The following is a 21,488-nucleotide window of genomic DNA, read 5'->3' on the forward strand; positions in this document are numbered from 1 at the left end:
TCAGGATCAATGGCTGGAAGTTTGATGTAATCATAAAGCTTTTAATTTTTAGCTATTGCTACCACTAAAGCTGATCATGTCCAGAGTTTTCAGCACAGCATCAAGGTGAGCTGGTTGCTGCACTGTTTTGGTTGAGCTTTTTCTTTCATGCTCACTCAAGCCAGTACCACAATTTTACTCACATCTTCTAAACATCTTGTAGAAAACTGAGATCAGTTATGAAATACCAACTGCTAATGTCAATAAGAAATACAATCTAGGTTTCATTTATACTTTGTTGGTGCCACAAAGTTGCTTGACTTTGAGATGGAGATTATTTTGGGTAAATTTCTTGGCAGGTTCAGCGAAATCCTAACATAAGCTAGATTGCTTTCTCTGCTCATTATAAGTAGCTAGGGTGTCTTTATGCATAGTTAAAATACTTTTAATTGATCTATTAATTTCCTTTTACACATTCAGTACTTAAGAGATGATTATTCTTTTCATTAAATTCCCTTTCTACATCATTTAAAATCTGCTAGACTGGGGCTTCTCTTTTACAACTGTTTTAGGGTGTTTTTTGGGTAGTTTACGTTCCCCAGAAGAAAAAGAAATTCCTCTGTATTTTATGGAGAATATATGCTAAACACAGAGCTCTTCTTGTATTTTGCCTCCCATACAGAGCAGACCACACCATGACTGTACACACGGTCTCTCTTGACTCTATCTTAACAGTAACACTTGGAGCACCAAAGCAACTAGCATCTTCACCACCTACCATAGCATTATTACTAGCAGACAGGCATTCATTGTATTATACAAACGAATAAGTACAAAGCATGCTGCAACAGGTAGGCAAAGGGGCTGATGCTGCAGCTGTCTAGACAATTTTAAGCAATTGAGTCTGCGCAGAGAACTTCATTATCACTTTTTCATCATTTTTGAACCAACAGTTGTGGTATTATAGAAGCTATTTACGTAGTTTGTCTTTGGGTAAAAATTCTTAAAAGCAAACAGTTGCCTTTCTGCTGTAACCTGACTTCCTGCCATTTCCCATTACTACCTAAGTTAAGGAACCTCCTTGTTATAGCTTGTGCAAAGGTGGTAGAGCACGGTTGTGCATACGAGCATTCTTGTAGAAAAGCCAAAGGGTGGAGAAGACAACCTAGGGTATTTCCCTTCTCTGCTTCTGCTCCCAGGCCTTAATTACATGTTTATACACCAGGTGAGATTCTCTGAAGACTCCCTAAACAGCTTTCAGGTGGTTTTGAAGGTGGGGGGTTGGCAAGAAGAGGCCCCATTTTAGATTAAATCTCTTGCCTCCTTAAAGACTTGCATGATCAACAGCAAGCAGTTCATAATGCTCATGTCTCATATTGGGGCAGATCTTAGAAGAAACTTATGACAATCTACCTTTGTGAGAAACTTGTACTGCCTTCACAGCAACAGTCCAAGAAACACAAATAACAGGGGGAAAAAAAAGAAAGAAAAAAAAAAAAGCAGTCTATTCTGCTACTTGCTACTGTCAATAATGAATATCAGGAGTAAGATAGGATGCATAACAAACCAGGATTACTATGAAAAGAAATAATATCATTCCTCATGCTGTCCTGACTCCTCATCACCATGCTTTTCTATTGTTTGCAGTACCTGTGCCACATTGCAGCAGCTAGATCAAGCAGGGGACTAATCTGAAACAACATTCATCCAGATTTCCCCCTTTCCTTTCTACTAAAAGATGCAAATAAGTAAGTAAGAAACAGCAGCACATGTTAAACTTAAGCATGGATGCCTGAATGAATGGATGGAGGAAAGGCAAGACTTGTCTCTGCTGCAGCATCAGTTGTGTATGGCAACCTACAGTAAAGTCATCTTAGGTCTTCTTAGGATTTTCTGTCAGAGCCTTTTAAGAATTTAACTGTAGGAAGAGACAGTATCGTTTAGAAAAATAACTTTATTTTTGCATACTTAGTGTTAAAAGTATCTGATTGCAAGTTGAGCCTGACAGAAAGCAGAAACCCGCAGTTCCATCAGTAACATTTGTACACTGCTGCAATTCTTCTTTTAAGTTTTTGAGAAACTTGAGTCATTCTGGATTCAGAAGTAAGACTTGTGATACAGTAAGTGTAAAATTACAAGTCTAACTCTCATCAAGCACAAAAATGAAGTTTTCCTGAGATGATATAACGAGGAACTAGTATATAAACTTCATATCACATTATCAGGGAAGGCTTAAGAGTACAAAAGCAAGATTTTGCTACAAAAATAGGAATACAAGTCCTTAATACTCCATGCTGAAGATGAAGTTTCCAGGAGGATTAAGAATTACATATTGCAGAACTGCAGCAATCATATTTAAGTTAAATGATGACACTTGGCTTTGGTATATCCCCTTTTGTTTGCTTTTCAAATCAGTTCCCATGTTAATTTCCTGAGATCTTCCAGCACTCAATACAAACTTTGTGCAGTCCCGCTGCTTCTTCCCCCTTTTTTCTCCTCACTTTTCTTTTACAGCTAGCATTATATTCATGGGAATAAAAAAAAAAAAAAACCATAACCATGAAAAAAAAAAAATCATTTCCAGGCCTTCAAACAAGTTGTTTAGCCAAAGGAAGCCCATTAATCACACCATAACACATATTTATATAATAAATATTTGAAATAGTTGAGCTTCCAAAAACTGCCATCTTTGATTTTGTACCCAAGTTCCAACACTCAGGGTATAACACAAGGCATCCTCATCTTCAGAGGTATGTCTTCTCTCCAACTTGTCCATGGACCAGGCAGGGCCTTGTCACCACCATACCAATGTGGTGATAACCATCGTAGCCATTATCAGCACCACCACCACCAGTGTTGCATGTTAAAGTAGTATATTATTTGTACTGTATATTATTTGTACTTAGGTTTCATAACTGGAGAGTGCAATATTTCAGTTCTTTTGCAGATACAATGCTTTATGTCGTAAATATTCTTCCAAACATTTCACTGCAAAAGGGTCGACATCAGTATCAAACTTATTAGCAAAGAAGTGGTGATTTCGCAGCATCCATTTCAGATCTCCTACCCCGAACACACAGACAGACCGAACATGAACTCCACTGCACGGTGGGTAGGGTGCACCTTTAGACACATCTCCTTCAAAGTACTGCCATTTGACAAACCTGGCCAGTGCATTCATATCAGAAACGTCGTACTTGTCACTAGAAGAAACGGCACCGGGGACTTCAGGGATTCTCTGAATCGTTGCCCACAGGTATTCATCAGGGCTGTAAGTGTCTTTTGCCCACTCGATAAATTTGAGGATTTTGCTGCTTTCTAATATATGTTCTACAAATCTTCTGCTAACTACAAAATAGGCACTACCAGAAAAAATTGGAGTACTGAGAGGTGGCAGTTGTTTGTCTATACCTGTGTTCTTTACCTTACCATCAATAATCTCATAGTGTTTTTTCCACCTTACTTCTTTATAAACAGGCATTTTTTCTGTCTCCAAGCTGTTTTCACCTTTAAGGGCTTTCAATTTCTCTACTATTTCCTGGTTGGTCTTTATAGGAAAGTCCATGCCACAGAGGTTTATTAGGTATTTCCAGTTTGAACTTCTTCTGTAGAGATCTTTCATGCAATTAATATCTGCCTGCACCCTGCTCCATGAAGCATATACAACACTCTCTAACTGGCTGGAAATAAAGACATTATCAAAACATGAGACTATTCCTTTCACAGCAGTAAAAAAGGATTCTGGAGACTTTCTGTCTACATGGATGCAGTAAAAATTCTGAGGAGCGTAGATAGATCTTAGAAGTCTATCAAGCATCTCGATTTTGTGATAAACCACTATCGAGTAAGCAATTGGAAATTCTGCTTCCTCATTGCTGAGAGGTTCCATAATGTATTTCCTCATCTTAGTGAAAGAGGCACAGTCTGCTGTCATGTTAATATAGTCATTGGCTGTCAGTTTGGGGCGTTTCTTAAATGATATTGATAATGTCTCAAGCTTCACCTTTTGAATTTCTTCTATATCACCCTCTATTATCTTGGTGCAGTTAATATTGCCAGTAGGGTCTTCATTAGTCAGCTCTAGATGTCTCCGATTTAAGAAGTTTGGTTTCTGGTTAACTTTCAAAACTGAAATGATTACTAAAATCAGAGTTAGACCCAAGAAAAGCCTGAAGCATGAGTTGTGGCAAAACCGTAGTTTCCTTTTCAGCATTTCAAATACCAGGTGGCTTTGTAGGGCTAAGAAAATTTGTCCTCCACTCTGCTCATATCAGCCTCAACAACTTCAGAAGAAACAGTTTGTGTTTCTCAGAAACTTGGTGCATTTGTCAGGAAGACAGAAGGAAAAATCCTAAAATGAAATAAAATGTAGCTGTCATTGCAGTTACTGAAAAGTTTCTTTAAAAAATTACTGGATAATAATGACATTACTATTTACCGACTGAAAAAAAAAGTGAATACTTCAGACAAAAATATTCTACTGAAAATTAAAAATTAATGAATAAAATTAGTGTATTTTTTCAAGAGAAATATTGGGAGAGGAAACATAGCTTTCGTGAGCTATTTCTTATCTTTTATTGGCTGAAGTACTAAGACTACAAATTCAAGTTCAGTAAGAGAGCAGAGCAGGTTCAACTGCATCTAACAAAATCAAGATAAGTCAGATATGTTTCTGACAAGCAAGTATTTGATGTTAATTCATCTTCAGAATGTGACAAGAATGTTTTATACCCATGTTAGCAGTGACATAAATTTAATTACAGTTTTAACTTACCACTCACTTCCTAGATACTATTCACAATTCATCTTCCTCCTGGGGAAGCAGTCCCTGAAGACTTCCTAGATTTTTACATGAGATGCAGTCTCTTCAACATCCTGCAGATGATCTATCAAGAAAGGGTTGATTAAAAAGGGAAAAAGAAATTAGTATAGCATGGCTCCTCAGCTTGCAGAGTTCTGAAAACAGCTGTGACTGAATTGCTGAAGTACCTCTTCAAGGTAAAAAGGCAGTAGTTACGATCCATCTCTAAAGCTGACTAGTGTTAAATCCCTACAAATGCACAAATCTAAGAGCACAGCAGTGTTGTGTTACCATCATTTAGACACACTTTTTTTTTTTTTTAAACTATTCAGCAGTTGCTTTTTATGTGGAAACATGCTGCAAGGCAGAGTTGCAACCCAGATGCTGCATTATTTTTGTTAGTTCTGCTTCTGTTTTTTTTTTCCATATTCTGTTTGCAGAGTGCTGAAATGCCTTTGTTCTGTTTCAGCACTCTGTGAAGGGTTTGTCCCAAAGTCATGTGGCTGCTATAGGTCTAGCTGTTGAGAACACTGCAGCCTACAACAGGATTAAAGAACTAGATGTCTTTTTTGTACTACCTCATACATGTAAAATGATGAAGAATAGGATGTTCTTAAACAATTTACTGCTCAAGCAGTTATGCTTACAAATTTGTTATCTGAATAATTCAGCACAGATCCGAATTTCAAACCAAGCTCTGTGAAAAATAATATAATTTATAGTGAATGTCTTCCAACATTTTAATCTTTAAATTAAAATGTTTGTGAAATATTGAAGTCTTTGAGAGACCTATAGCTCCTTTCATTTTTACTACTTTCAAGAAAATTTTAGTGCTTTGAGTAACTTTTTGATTCTAAGCAATTGTTTCCCAAAATAATTGGTACGAACATTTGTTTAAGGAAGATTGTGCTGTATTCTCCTCTGGGTTTTGCTGTTTCAGCATAAGATTTTATTTTTTTCCCCTCTTTTCTTTAAGCTACCTCAGTATCATTTTAGCTTGTAATTCTTACATTGTGGCTTTTAACTTGCAAAACCCAATATGTGTATGTGTAAGAAATTGAGATGTGGCATTGCAGAGCTTTTTGACAGCAGTGGTGCCATTGGGACGCACTATGCTTCGTGTCCACCGCTACGCCTGCAGCACTGCAAATGGACCAGGGGAACTGATCCACATGGGGAAGGTGGATGGAGGGTGTAGGTCACTGCACAAACATCTAGCACATCTCTAAGGATTGGCAATAACTTAAACCAGTACCACAACAAAGTGTTTCATAATTCAGGCCACCACCATGCAAGGGCCACAAGTTATTTGTAGATAACAGTATTGTGTAAATACAATGTTTACCATGAAGGCTTTCAGAGCTATACTCGTAATTACTGTATCTTTAATTTCTAACTTATCTTTGGGAGGCAGATGTGTGTTGCATGTCCGTTTTAGGTGTATACTGGAAGAAAAAAAATTTAAGCTCTTAGTACGAGTAGAAGAAAAGGGGAGAGGGGAATTCCTCAATCACCACCTTTAGATTGTGTTGTGGCATCAAATACAAAGACATAATTTAGAGCAAGTTTTAACATGCTTTACAACTTACCACACACTTCCTTACTTGACATCCTGCCAGTTCTGACTAGTAAATCTGATCCAATAAAAATAATATCCATGATATATGAAATTAATAAAAGAAGGATAGCAGCTATGTGATAGTCTCCATAGCCTCTATCAAGTATATATTTCCATAGGGTGCAGTTTGTGATATGGATTAACTTTAAACTACTGTTTTCTGCTTACCAACCACATCTGAACAAGGATTTTTGTAAAAGTTAAAATATAATTCAAATGCACTTACATCTGTGAATTTTTAGCTGTCAGAAACTGGAACCCTTTTCTTTAGGACAAGAGTTAGCATTTCTACTTTATCCTATTCTCAGTTTATATAGAAGCATGAGCACTGAGGAACAACATGCACTTTAAGAGAATTGCCACCCACTTCTTGTTCTCTGTGATTCAGGGAGCCAGAGACTTAACTTAAAGCTACCATTAAGATCTTCACTTCCATGACCTCCAAAGAATAAGTTTGCTAAGAAGTCCTTCTCAGTCTGCTTTTAGTGGAAGACTTAGCTGAATACAGGGTAAATAATCTGTTTCAGAAGGGTCTCCTATAGCTAGCTAGTTGTTTTGAGCTCAAAATAAAAAGAACTTTTATTTCCTTTATACCAAAAAGAGAAATATGTAAACATTTACAGGTTACAAGGTACTTATCTTTATGTAATTTTTCCCCACAGTCAATTCCTCTCACTGACACACCAATTCCACTGAGCAGTCTTAATCATAAGCTGCCCTGTTTATGCTTGGAATTCCTTTCTAGAAGTACTAGGACCTGGCCATACGCCCATTCTTTGCATACACTGACCTTCACAGAGCTAGGAAAGATTTGCTAACGTTCATCTAATAATATAGCTTTTTTCTGTTTTAGAAAGTTTTATGAGCCTAGAATACTCCTAACATGGTTTCAAACAGCAAAGCTTTTGCCATCTTCTTCTCAACTTCTTGATAGCTTCAGTGTTATGGACACAGCTTTGTACTTGGGAGAGCAGGAAGGAGGTTTTCACAGCCGCAGACAAAAAAAAGACTTCATGCACAGCCCTGGACTTGCTCTCAACTGAGGCTTGGTCTCAGAAGTTATGTATTTGACCCGTTTCCATCTTCTACTGCTTCCTCCTCATTACAGCTGCGTTTTTGATGCAGCAGTCATTCAAAGGGGAAACTTACAGCAGTTGCTGGTATTTGGAAGAGTTGGTAAAAAGGTTTGGTTACCTGCCTGCTTCCCTTTTTCCTGACAGAATTGTTCTTAAATGCTGTATAGAAACTATAAAGTATGACTAAACAGAAAGCACAAGGCCACTTCAACTTGATTTTTACTACAGACTACCACTGGACATTTAAATAGGCCTTTTGGGAAGGATTACTGTACCCAGTTTAAATCTCCTGTTCTAACACCTGTTCTGAGTCAGAGGCTAAATAATTTGGATCACCTGCATCTTAATTTATTCATCTATGAAGCAAGTATTCATTATCTGGCAGTTTGGGAGACATTTTGATAAAAGTCAGATTTAATTTTCATATTACTGTAAAGGTGCTGTAAAATAGCTGGGTATTGTTAGTGTTGTGTTTACCTGGTTACTTTATATACTTGTGTTACCCTATGTGCTCGGTGGTAAATGTGACCCACATTATTGACTTGAATGAGTCAGGAAGATACAGCATGGGTATTTGTGCTAAAGGAGTAAACTAGGAACAAAGTTCATCAAGGAAAAACTGCAGCCACAGACAAGAGGGAGCAGCACCCTCCTAGCCCAGCTCAGCATGCGATTTCAGATAAGTATGGCTTCATCCATCCTTAAAAACAAACATAAAATTCCACAAGAAATATAAGTTTTCAATAATAATAACTAAAGAAAACATCTTTTACAAGATTATAGCACAGTTCCAAGGGAGACTGAATTTCATTTGGATGTTTTATGCAGACTGGCTGGACTAAAACAGGTAACAGCAGTACTGTTACCATCATCACAGAATGGCTTGGGTTGGAAGGGACCTTACAGACCACCCAGTTCCAACCCCCTGCCATGGGCAGGGATGCCACCCACTAGATCAGGTGTGCCAGGGCCCCATCCATTAAGGAGCATTACACTCACACCACTCAAGGGGACTTTCACCATGGTGCAGAGGAAGCACCGTGCTGCTACGCCGACCTGCCAGGAGCCCTGGCAGAGGCCCATGTGCCTGAGCCCAGCTGCACAGAGCCCACCCCTTCGGACGCAGTTCCGTGGTGGGATTCGTCCGACACATGGCATGCTGCTGGTGGAAGGAGCAGTACCACTCCTGTCCCTCCCAGCCGCACGTACCCAGCACCTCCTGTCAGTGTGGGAGCAGGCCCGGCCCTGGGGAAGTCCTCTGCTGGTAGGGCCCTGAGGGCCTTGATGGCCCCAGCCTGCTCCCACCCCAGGAACGTGTGAACCTAGGGAGAGATGGAGGAGAACGGTGCCTCCTCCTTCAGCAACAGCACGCTTGATTAAACCAACTCAAGTTTATCGTGAAACTGCATCCTTAAAGCAGGGGAGAGGGTCATCAAGGAGGAACAAAGGCAACACAGTACAATGGACCTGGACAAGGGAGTTTGGAAAAGCCTAGCTTGATGGGAAGGCTTCAGAGACCTAGCAGATCACCACGCCCTAGTCCAGCAAACTCAGCCTCCAGGTTTTAGGTTCTTGTTTGGACTGATACGGCTGAGAGTAGGAGGTGTGTCTTTTCCTAAACTAGGTTAAAAGCAAGAGCTGCCTCTAATCAGTTTCGCATCTGGGTAGTATCGTTCTCTGGGAGAATTCATTCTGCCCAAATTACAGTGCTTCAACTTCTTTCTTCCTCCTCCTTCCAACAACGGTTACACATGCTTATTATTTCTTATGCAGAGTTAGCAACATGCAAAACGTGGGTCAGTGGAACAACCCCCTTCAAACAACCATAAGCGTAAGAATGTGTGGTTTGTGGCTTTGCTAAACATTGCACCTTCAGGACAGGCAAAAGAGGATTCCTAATTCTCCTTTGTCACAGGGACCCCTTTCTCAAAACTCATGTAAAATGCATAACCCTCATTTGTCCTGTCTAAAGTAGTTCAGAAAACAAAGTGAAACCATAGGCTAAGTATATATATATTTTTTAAGATATTACCATATAGTTTTTTATGTTATCTTTTTTGTTGTTATTATTTTACAAAAAGCAATTAGGGTTTGCTGTGAATTGGTAAACAGACCCATCTCGTGAAAAGATAATGTAGGACTGGTGGCACTGGGACCAAAAAACACAAAAGGTCAAATGCCTTGTGATTTTGGCACTCCAGTCTTTGCTCACGCCAATGGAGAAACTGTTGAAGCAAGATGTAAAATGCCAGTTCAGCAATGAAACATAAGCACCTCCAAAATACACCACGGGCCAGTATCAGCACCAGAAGCTCAGAAGTGGTTAGGCAGAAGGTAAGAAAATACTTTGGGGTACCTGGGCAGCCTGTACATCTTGCAGAAGCGTGACAGAAAGGCAGGAAGGAGCTAAAGCCCAGCAGCACTACGGAGGCTGGCAGGAGGACAAAACCAGCTAAGAAATGTATGCACGGTCTCCTTGGTCTTGCATGCCTGGCCACAAGGTTTCAGTGTCACTGCTCCCTGGGGCTGTTGAGCTAAGGTGCCCACAGCTCCTTCTCTTCACTTTTTCTCATCAGAGGAAGTAGATGGAGGTGTTTCCCTATACCTGTTGTAGCTTCTGTGACTTTTGGTATATAGCTCTTGGGGAGAGATCCCAGCAGCACAAATATTAACACGTGCCTCAAGTCTACATCCACAGACATGTTAGCTTTTAGCCAAAACCTTACATTACATACTTGAAACCTTTCTGGAAGTTGCAATAAAATCCTACACACAGTCATGACAATTTTGGGTTTTTTATTTTTATGGAAACCCATTGAAAAAATGCTGAGTGGAAAATGTAGTACTGAATATACCCATTTCTGAAGCACTGGCTGGGATGGGCCACAAGATGAGTAATCCTTTTGACGGGTGGGGAGTGAGAGTCAGAACTGACTTATTTTCCCAGATTTTTTTGCCCTTGGGGCAGGGGGAGGAGATATAAGAAGACTTCAGCTGGCCCTCAGAATAGCAAGTGAGCAGGTGTCGTCCCATATTCTTGCTCTTCACTTTCCCCACTCACAAATTCCACCTGAGGTATCAAACTTTTCCTCAACACTTCAGCAGAAGGCCCTCCACTGATGGTGGATTTGCTGAAGAGTCTTTGAGTTGTCCCACGGTATACCCAACATGCTTCAAAGCATACGTGTCCTGCAAGCAGTTTTCACAACTGACCTGCTTCCATTCAGGCTCAGCTATGCAGAACATTTGTTCTGAGGAGGAAGTGATTTTTAAAGCCATAAACTGCTTGCATAAACACCAACATGCATAAGCACAAGGATGGAATGCGTGGATGTGGGGTTTTCTGAAGAGATGTGCTACACACAGCGGGGTCACATTTACTCAACATTTCCATGATATCAAGCAATACGATCTTGAAAGTAGCTATGCCTGTAACCAAATGAAAGCAGTCACGTTTGTTCCATTTGTCTTCTGTCTTACAAAAACAAGCACTAGTCACAAGCAGAGTATTTGGACTACCATTAGACTGTATGGGGCTAAGACATGAATTCTGAAAGTCATACCCAGAGCAGCAGGGTTGCATGTGGATGCTCATTGATAACACTCTGCAGGAGTGCAGGGCTTTTTCTTCAGAGATGGTTATAAAACAGGAAGAAAAGGAAACAAAAGGCATTTATTTTCTTGAGAAAGAAATAACACATTTCTAGTGACTTGTTAGCTTAGAAGGCAGCTTTAAACGAAACACCATTGCTACACCTACCACTACATGGACACTGAATGATGGGAGTGACTAGAATCAGATAGGCATTGAAAGCGTATAATTTTTGGTAGCCTTTCTATTGATTTGTCAACTACATCTTCCTCACAACAGAGTTCAAAGTCTGATTCCCACTTGCATTAAAATCCTTTCTTAAAGGTCCCACAAGAAGAGCTAAAATAGTAAGAAATTTCAACTAAGCAAAGGGAAGTCATTATTACAAAGTCATTTAGTGACCATCGCCTACCTCAAGGAGTCTGAGACTCTTAGTACTGAAGGAAAGTTTTACCTCAAGGTAGCTGACACAGAAAGTACACTCACAAATCCCAAAGTAAACAAACAAAACACACACACAAAAATAATGTTTCAAGTACGATTGACCGGTTTAACAATAGAACAGTTGAGTTGCCTTGTGTTCCTCAGGTTAATCTGTATGCATTGGCTACCTTTAAGTGAAATGCATATGCATTTTTTTTCACAGTACTTTAAAGCAGGAGCTGTAATTTCCCCTGGAACTGAGCAGGCTCTGCACTCCTGCTGCCCACCTACTGTGTTTGCTAATCACTCCCTTGTGATAATGCCCTGTTTCAGAACAGGACAAACTGGCAGGCCCCTTAGCAGGAAAGGTAATGTCACCTGTTAAACCAAACCTGAATCTAAAGGGGGAGGGAAGAGGCTGTCAAACTCTTGAGTACTTTGATCCAGCTTCAAGCAAAACATTTAGATTGCTGGTCGGAGGAGATTTTCTTTGCCCTTTTTTGAAGGCAGCGTACGTATGCCTACAGTTACATTTCTTTAGTGACCTAAAGGACAAATAGTACCAGCAGCAACAACCTCCTCAGAAAATACGAGATCTCTTACAGCACTAACATGGATCAGCATCATGCTCCAGTGCACAGGTTTAGCTCTATTGTGCAAGTCAATAAAACAGTTTTTTCTATTTTACATTTACAGCTTAAGAGGTACTATATGTTTTGTTGTTTTTTTCCCCCACTGTTCACTTCGAATGAGCACGAAACAAGTTTCATCTGATCTGCAAGACAATGCAACATAAAAATATAGTTCAAAAATGTAACTTTCTATTGCCTAAGATGCAGGCACTACCTAGAAAGTAGTATCCATTACAAAATGCACAAAAGGACAAAATACATACTATAATTTAGAGTGCTTTGTCAGGATCTTATGAACCAAAGTAAGTGGAGAACTTTGGGATTACGTCAGAATTCAAACAAAGACCAGGAGGAGACTATTAGAAAAAAATAATTATAAAAAAATCAAATCTTTTCATAAGACTAGCAATAAGTTTTCCATTGTAGCAATGAATATGGAAAGTAGGGTTTTGCTCAGCACATCACTGTGCTCTCAACACAGCAGACTGTAAATCTTCAGCATGTATGTTCCCCAGTGCATTTCACAGAAGTGTAGAAAGAGAACAGACTTGGCAAAGATGCTCATGTTTTTTAAGAAACTTTTGGCTTTTATAGCTCCAGGAAATAGGTATTACCCCAGACATTTCAGATTCATAGGGAAGAGATTAATGCTGATGACTGATGTTTACTGTGGGGAGAGCAGTGAAACACAGAGGTGAGAAAAAAAGTATTTTCTCTTGTACACACCCACTTTCAAAAGCCTTGTTCCACTGTAACTGAGCTCCATCCTGATGTACAAATATTGTGTTATTTTTTCTCAAGAATTTTCAAGTTGAAGTGGATAGACTGAAATGCTAGTCTTGTCCCCTCTTCTCACACTGCGATTTCTGACTCCCAAGGCCTGTCATTTTTGCCAGCTCTGAGGTCACCCACCTCATATTCCATTAAAAAAGAAATTTAAAATTGCAGGCTCCAAAATGGCAATTCCCTGCTGCTACCACTCCCCCTCTTTCCCACAAAGAAGTCTACTTTTCTGAGCAACACTGAAAGGGGGCAAAGTGCCAGGGCTTCCTGTCAGGCTTCTGAGTCCTCCCACCCAACCTGGGTCACAGAAAACTATTTACAACCTTCTAAACAGCTTTGCTGTTCTGAAAGAGGAGGTTTCTTCAGGGTTTTCCCAATTCTAGTGAATTTAATACAAGAAGAAAAGCCATACCTCAGGTCTGCAATTCCTCAGGAGCATGGGGTGTCTGTCCCCTGCTCCCTGTTCTCACTAACAGGTTTCAGACCCATCCAACACCCTGAGCCCAGCAGCCTACTCTGGGCTGCCCAGCATCCCATGGAGGGGCCAGCCCTGCGCACACTGCCACGGGACAGGGTGCTGGGGGAGCTGGAAAAAAAACACAGTGGAGAAGGAAAGAAAGGGATGAAAAAGAAGGGGATGAAAAAGAACGGAGAGATGTGAACTGCACAGATTAGAGCGGAGAGGAGCAGAGCGGAGAGGAGCGGAGAGGAGTGGAGAGGAAAAACAAAATGAATGAAAGGAAAAGGAAACAAGAAAGTAAGAAGAGAGAGAAAGGAGAGTGAGGGGGGAGAGGGAGAAGGGAGAGAGAGAGAGAATGGAGACAGAAAGAAAAGAGGGAGGGAGAGAAAGGAGGGAGAGAGAGAGGGGAGAGAGAAGAGAAAGAAAGAAAGAAAGAAAGAAAGAAAGAAAGAAAGAAAGAAAGAAAGAAAGAAAGAAAGAAAGAAAGAAAGAAAGAAAGAAAGAAAGAAAGAAAGAAAGAAAGAAAGAAAGAAAGAAAGAAAGAAAGAAAGAAAGAAAGAAAGAAAGAAAGAAAGAAAGAAAGAAAGAAAGAAAGAAAGAAGAAGGAGAGGGGGAGAATGGAAGGAGAGAGAGAATGGGGAGAGGGGAGAGAAAGAAAGAAGGGGAGAAAGCAAGGAGAGAGAGAAACGGAGAAAGAGGGAAAGGGAAGGGGAAAGGGAAGGGGAAAGGGCACAAGCAGAGCTGAAAGAAAAGCGGGGCAGAGAGGAGAGAGGACCCGAAGCACAGGGGGACGAGGTGCGCGCAGGGCTGCGCCTCTCCTGCCCCGCAGCGCGGCACCTGCCCGTGTCCCCCCCCCACACACACACCACCACCACCACCCCGATGCTCCTTGGGGCGCCCCCGAGCCCCGTCGAGGAGCGTCGCGCCCCCAGCCGGGCACCCACCTGCGGGGCCGCCGCCGCTCTCCCCGGCGCGGCTGGATGTGCCCGGGGCCGGCGGGGCGCCCCGCAGCCTGCAGCCGCCCCCAGCGGCCACCGAGCCGCCGCCCCTGCCCTGCCCTGCCCTGCGCGGCCCCACCGCACCGGGTTGGCGGCCCCCGGACAGCCCGCACCGCCCCCAGCACCACCCATCAGCGCTGCTCGGAACGGCGCTCCCCGGCTCGCTCAGACGGTGCCGAGATGCCGCCAGCCCTCGCTTTCCGCTGCTCTTTTTAGCACCTTTATTATTACTATTATTACTGTCATTATTATTATTATTATTATTGTTGTTGTTGTTGTTGTTAATAATTTTTATTTATTTATAACAAATAAAATTGCAAACGCGCCGCTGGGAGCGGGGAGCGGGGAGGGGAGCATGGTGGGGAAGGGGCAGACCCATCTGGGAGGCCGGTTCCAGAAAGTGGTGCCGTGAAACGAAGAGCATGCGTGTCTCGGCACAGCCAGAGGATGACTTTGATTTGTTCGCGCCCGAAGACAAAACGCATCCAGCAGGGTTCGGGGGGCGCCGAAATACGAAAGTGGGGTTTGGGGGCACCTCCTTGATATACCATAAGCCATGAAAGGACTTACAAAGAAAATGTGATTCCAAAGAAATTGGAAGTTCAGAGAAATCATCTCCCTTGCTAAAAGCAACAACAAAACGAGCGCTGCATTCTGCAGCAGTTTGAGCAGTGCTCGAAGCACTGAAAAATCCCAGGAATCTCTGCGATAGGACTTGGCGGATCAAGGCATGTCTAAAAGGTCTCTCCTGCCCATTCCTCAACCCAGTAGTGAGCTCCCACTGGGGGTTCGTGCATCTGCACGATAAGCAGGATCAAGGGGCTGAAAGCTCACCAGAAAACAGAGATTTGTTTTCAAGGCTGGCACGGGCAGACAGTGGCAGGTGACCACTGAAATGGAAATGGGCTGCAGGGCCTGAAATTTGCAATTCCATGTTGTCAAGAAATTTTTTCTTATTTGCATACCTCTTGGGTTGAGAAACTGTGTGTAACTAACTACACACAAGTTTAGCAATCCCTAGCTTTTCCCAGGTGAGGTGGAAAAAAAAAAGGAAAAAAAAAAAAAAAAGACCTGTCTGTAACTGATAGGTCTGAGCTTCTGGTAGAGCACGGTATTAAAAAGGTGCTTTTTCTGGAAACCCAGTGGTGGGTGACAGAGGCTCCCAAGGGAGTGAGAAATCTGGGGGCAAGGAGACAAGGTTTCCCATTTGTTTTTCCCTTGGACAGTAACGCTTTGCGGTTACGGCTAAAGACTCCCTATCTGCATGTAAATGCGTAAATTAGAATAATAAGAGAAGTCATAGGTAGAGTAAATTTAACTATTGTTCTTTTGTTAAAGTGTCTGCAAAGCACTGTAATGCCATTGCAGTGCAAGGAGTATTTATGAAAAGGTGAATTGGGTTTACAAAAGGTAAACTTCGAGGGCAAACGTTTTGTTTCATTGTTTTTCACTTCCTCTGCCTTATTATTCACACAACTAGAGAAGCAAAGAAGTGTGTTGGACCAAAATAAACAAAGCACCAGAGATTGTGTATTTTGCTGCAGAAACAGAAGTTTCCCTCTACAAACTACTTCCAATGGAAGGGAGGGATGAGGGAAAAAGCATTAAATCTTTACTGAAAGTAGTTATTTTGGACAAATAGATGAAGTTCAGAAATCTGTTATTCTCTGACTTTTGCACAGGTAGATAGTATAGTTCCTGGCAGATGGACATTAAAGAGGCTAATCCTTTGCCATGCTGGCAAAAAAAAAAATAAAAATAAAAAATCATAATTTACTTATTGCAGCTTCATGCAATTTCAGTGAGTGCATTTCGGTTATGGTACATTTACGTGTTTAGTCTTTGTCAACAGATCCTGAAAGAAAATGGGCAAGGTGGGTTTCCACCTGTTTTTTGCTCTTCTTCTTCTTTTGTTCCATAGCCAGGCATTGGAACGGGTTGCCCAGGGGGGTGGTGGCGTCACTGTCCCTGGGGGTGTTTAAGGAAAGGTTGGATGTGGCAATTAGGGACTTGGTTTAGTAGGCAATATTGACGGCAGGCGGATGGTTGGACCAGATGATCTTGGAGATCTTTTCCAGCCTTAATGATTCTATGATTCTAACCTTGAAGCTGGAATGCTTAGATGACGGTGCACAAGTTGACCTCCCTGCTGTGGGATAGACTGGTGAGAGATGTGACGCTGTGGCAGCTGTGGAACAAAGAAAAAAAAGAAGATAGAGATTTAATTCAAAATTTTGGAAGTACTGATAAAGGAAGCCAATGAAACAATTGGAGGAGTTAAAAAAATATATGAAGAAAAAAGTGAAAAAAAGCAGAGTCACATGTGGGAAATTTTAAATATATCATTGATTTTCTTATAGATCTCGACTCAGTTGCATGAAATCCATCTGTGTGAATATTTGATAGCCATTAGATAGCCACCGGCAATCTAGTGAGAAAAAGGCATATAAACAACATACTTAAGATTAAGTTTGAAGGACAGAGTTTTCTGTGCATTGCTACGCTTACATAGTTATGGTTCAGCAGAATACAGCTTAAATATATCTCTGCTAGGAGGACGTCTCATAGGTATGCATGCTCTAAATTGATACTAGTATCTCATTTGTCATTTGATGGCTGCCTCCAGGCTTTTAGACTTTTTCTTGGAAAATATAAAGAATATACAATGTTTTAAAAGCTTTGTGGTTTTTTTTGTTTGTTTGTTTGTTTTAATGCTCTATCAAAAGTTTGAGATGCAAATAATTTTTTTAACCTAATGGTTACTGCTTATTCTTGTACCTTTTGAAATTTACTAACTTTAAGGAAATAAAAGTTCCTGGTTTTGAAAAGTCAGATGTCCATCTAGCATTTTGTAACGTTCATAGCTTCTCTGCTAACCTTTAAAAAAGATCACTTCTCTGAATATCACTGTTTCTTGTGATAGTTCAGATCAATAACTACGAAGATGTTAGATCCTAATATCTAATGCCAAGAAGGTAGAAGTTCTTAATCTCATTATTGAATCCTGCCTTAAAGGACTTCTGCTTTAGTATCTTTATTGATGACTTTGATGAGGGAATTGAGTGCACCCTCAGTAAGTTTGTAGACATCAAGCTGGGGGGAAGTGTTGATATGTCGGAGGGTAGGAAGGCTGTGCAGAGGGACCTGGACAGGATAGGTTGATGGGCAGAGGCCAGTGGGATGAGGTTCAACATGGCTAAGTGCCGGGTCCTGCACTTTGGTCACAACAGCCTCATGCAGTGCTACAGGCTTGGGGCAGAGTGGCTGGAAAGCTGTGCAGATCTGGGGGTGTTGATTGATGCTCACCTGAACACGAGCCAGCAGTGTGCCCAGGTGGCCAAGAAGGCCAATGGCATCCTGGCTTGTATCAGGAATAGTGTAGCCAGCAGGACCAGGGAGGTCCTTGTACTCTGCTCTGGTGAGGCCAAACCTCAAGTACTGTGTTCAGCTTTGGAGCCCTCGCTACAAGAAGGACATTGAGGCCCTGGAGCGTGCCCAGAGAAGGGCTATGAAGCTGGTGAATGGCCTGGAGCACAAGTCCTGTGAGAAGCGGCTGAGGGAACTGGGGTTGTTTGGTCTGCAGAAGAGGAGGCTCAGGGGAGACCTTATTGCTCTCTACAGCTACCTGAAAGGAAGTTGTGGGAGCTGGGGGTCGGCCTGTTCTCGCAGATAACTAATGATAGGACTACAATGGTCTTAAATTGCTCCAGGGGAGGTTTAGGTTGGAAATTATGAGACATTTATTCTCAGAAAGAGCAGTCAGGCATTGGAACGGGTTCCCCAGAGAGGTGGTGGAGTCACAGTCCCTGGGGGTGTTGGACATGGTGCTTAGGGACATGGTTTAGTGGGTGATATTGGTGGTAGGGTGATGGTTGGACCAGATAATCTTGGAGGTCTTTTCCAACCTCAGTGATTCTATGATTTTATGAAGACTGTGACTTTGCTGCATTAACATTCAGTAAGGAAAGAGTTGCTACAGTCCAGAAATTTGCATATTTTTTTTTCTGTTGTCATCACCGGTAGCACCTCTGTTGTAAAATTTTGAGACAGTAGATGTTCTTGCCTAGATTCTCTATGCTGCTTGTTTTGTGCCTGAGCAGGCGAAAAATAATCTAATTTTTAATTTGCGGGTGAAATCTTGAAAACTGAGACTTAGCATAAGTCACAGGAAGGGTACAAGCACTGTGTTGGGGATAAAAGGTCTGAAGAAGATGACTATATCAGCCCAAACCACTTTAACACAAAATGCTATGTGACAGAAGGAGGACTTCCACCTTCCATGCCCTTTAAGAAAATCTGAAGTGCATTGTAGAGTATTTCGCTTTGGAACAAAGTGTCTTCTGAAATGGATGAGTGTTTGTTTGCAGGTACAAGGGCAGCTCACGGATAGAGCTAAGAAGGGAAGGTCATGTTTTCTTCTTCAGAATATCTGTAATACACATTAGAAATAACCTTTCATTTTACTTATTATGTGTTTTAAAATTGTTATACTTTCGAGAGGCATTTTTTTTTCAGGTGAGTTTAAAATAAGTTTGAGTAAACCATGCCTGTACTGCATGGTCAAGGTCCTCGTGGGACAAACCTCTTCCAAGAAACGGGCTGGCACTTAGCACTAATTACAGAATAAAAAATAGGCATGGAGTGAATTGCAGCTTTGAAATGCTGAACTTGACTATAAAACATACACTGGGTAAATTAGGGGCCTCTCCTTGCACTGCTATGGTGGTACAACAAAAAGGTGCCTCTCATTGTACCATCTTGGCTGGCTGCCAGCCCCACCCAGCCGCTTTCTCACTCCCCCTCCTCAAAAACACAGAGGGAGAAAACACAACAAAAAGGCTTGGGGGTTGAGATAAACACACGGAGATCACGTAACAGTTACTACCACAGGCAAAAGATACTCTAACAGAGGAAAAATAATTTAATTTATTGCCTGTTAAAGTTGAAAAAGTAGGGTGGTGAGAAACAAAAAGAAAACTAAAAGCACCTTCCCCCTGCCTCCTACTCCCGACCCCTTCTTCTCAGGTGTAGTTCCTTCATTCCTGACTCCTCATCCTCCCATCTCAAGTGGTGTAGGGGGATGGAGAAGGGGGCTGGGGTCAGTTCATATCAGCTCCTCTCTGCCGCTCCTTCTCAAGCTTTTCCCTTTCTACAGCATGGGGTCCTTCTCACGGGATACATTCCTTCAAGAACTGCTCCCACACGGCTCCGTACCACGGGGTCCATCCATCCCCCAGGAGCAAACTGCTCCACCACGGGTCCCCCACGGGTGGGCGGCAGCTCCCCCCAGACCCCCTGCTCCTGCGTGGGCTCCTCTCCACGGGCTGCAGCTCCGGCCCGGGGCCTGCTCCTGCGGGGGCTCTCCATGGGCCGCAGCCTCCTCCAGGCCACCTCCACCTGCTCCAGCGGGGGCTCCTCCACGGGCTGCAGCGTGGAGATCTGCTCCGTGTGGGACCCGTGGGCTGCAGGGGGACAGCCTGCTCCACCAGGGGCCTCTCCCTGCACAGGCCGCAGGGGAACTGCTGCTGTGTGCCTGGAGCACCTCCTGCCCTCCTGCTGCACTGACCTTGGGGGCTGCAGGGCTGCTTCTCTCACACACTGCTACGTATTTTACCCTTTCTTAAATATGTTTTTCACAGAGGTCCCATTGTAGCTGTTAGGCTGTGCTTTACACAGCAGTGGGTCTGCCATGGAGTTGGCTCTGTACAGCATGAGGCAATGACTGGACTCCTCACAGAAGCCTCTCCTGCTGTCCCCCCACCGAAAGGTTGCCCAGCAAACCCAGTACAACCGTTCAGATTATTTGTTGTTGCCTTGATCTAGTCAGAAAGCACAGCTTGATGATTGCACTTGAGAGGTGAGAAGCAGGCCTGGCATTAATGTTTCTGCTGGGGAAATGAATGACTCCATTTGCTGGTTTCTAGGAGTGGTGAAAGATGAGTCTGCTGTGGCCTTGCAAAGCCTGTGTTTTAGTCAAGCTCCTTCTAAGACATTAACAAATTATACAAACTTCAACCTTTTCCAAATTTTATTTGTGAAAATTGTCACTTGTCCTAGAAAGTCCTCTCTCCCAAATTTAAAACAAAAACAGAAACACAACAAAAAGAACCACAATATTTTGTATATAAATACAGATACATACACACAAATATATATACACATATCTATATGTATTAATCAGGAATTCTAAACTAGCGTGTGAATTCACTTCCTCTCTTCTCTACACTTTTGTAACATATGAACTTCAGAGCCCCATATCCCAATAGCTTTGAGGTGATCTATGCGCACAATTTGTAGGCTGTGTAGCTGCAATGCGCTGCTTAAGCCTTTCCTTAGATTTTCCATCATCTATTAGCTACTTCACAGCCCATTTTTTTCATTTAAGTTCCAGTAGTCTCATTTCTCCTTCCTGTCTTTGTTGAAGGTAGTCTGTTGCTGTAGCTGAGAGGAACAATTACACAATAAATTGTTTTATAGACTCTTGTGTCTGTGTTTTACTAGATAAACATGTATTTCCTTTCTACTATAAATGGCTAGCTCATAATCCTATATCACGCGAGTAGCATCTATGATTTATATTTTTACAATGACGCTGTTTTACTATCAGTTGTTGCTAAACTGACAGTCTAGTACTAAGCTTCCTATTTGCATTTTGCTGAAGTTGCAGACTTCAGGGTTATTGGTATAACACATCTAACTAACATGATTTCATGCTATAGTCTCTGGTACTGCTACTTTTAGAAGTGAGGTGGAAAAAAACTCAGTATCAACACTTTTTTTCCCAACATATCCAAACAAGTTAATACGATTTCAGGATGATGAATCTGAAGTTCCTTCAGTTATTATTTATATGTACAGCATTAGACTCTTCTCTTTACTTTGTTCTTTGTCATCAAGACCTCAACATGTACTCATAATTTCCCCATGTTACTTTTTATTTTATTTTATGACAGTTTGTCTAATTTCTGTAAAATCAGCACTTTCCTTATTTCTGAATTTTCACCCAGTTATGATTTGGCTGCACATTATCTATTGTTGTGGGTTCCTTTTTCTATAGTAGCATGGCTCTGTTAGCTGGGATCAGCTGAACGTTGTTTGAGAATTCAGCTGTTTTTCACCAAACTTG

The 21,488-nt window shown here is 41.8% G+C and overlaps 1 protein-coding gene across 2 annotated transcripts; it reads right to left on the reverse strand.

Annotated features, from left to right (window-relative positions):
• Positions 1–1,915: 1,915 nt before the first annotated feature.
• GCNT1 (glucosaminyl (N-acetyl) transferase 1) lies at positions 1,916–14,463 on the reverse strand. Of its 2 annotated transcripts, XM_080574521.1 has the most exons (4): positions 14,309–14,389; positions 12,385–12,477; positions 4,754–4,865; positions 1,916–4,330 (listed from the first exon to the last, which is right to left on the reverse strand). In XM_080574521.1, exon 4 carries the CDS (start codon positions 4,190–4,192, stop codon positions 2,912–2,914), a length of 1,281 nt encoding a protein of 426 aa, XP_080430647.1. In that variant the 5' UTR covers positions 4,193–4,330; positions 4,754–4,865; positions 12,385–12,477; positions 14,309–14,389; the 3' UTR covers positions 1,916–2,911. The 2 variants fall into 2 exon arrangements, with proteins under 2 accessions (XP_080430647.1, XP_080430646.1); XM_080574520.1 differs by lacking the exon at positions 12,385–12,477 and having other exon boundaries at positions 14,309–14,463.
• Positions 14,464–21,488: the final 7,025 nt, after the last annotated feature.

Source organism: Anser brachyrhynchus (genome assembly GCF_964034855.1).
Source record: "Anser brachyrhynchus genome assembly, chromosome: Z".
In the NCBI taxonomy this organism is placed as follows: domain Eukaryota; kingdom Metazoa; phylum Chordata; class Aves; order Anseriformes; family Anatidae; genus Anser; species Anser brachyrhynchus.

What these genes read in the sequence shown, in the direction of transcription:
- GCNT1 (XM_080574520.1), bottom strand. Translation starts at nt 4,192, where the DNA reads ATGCTGAAAAGGAAACTACGGTTTTGCCACAACTCATGCTTCAGGCTT.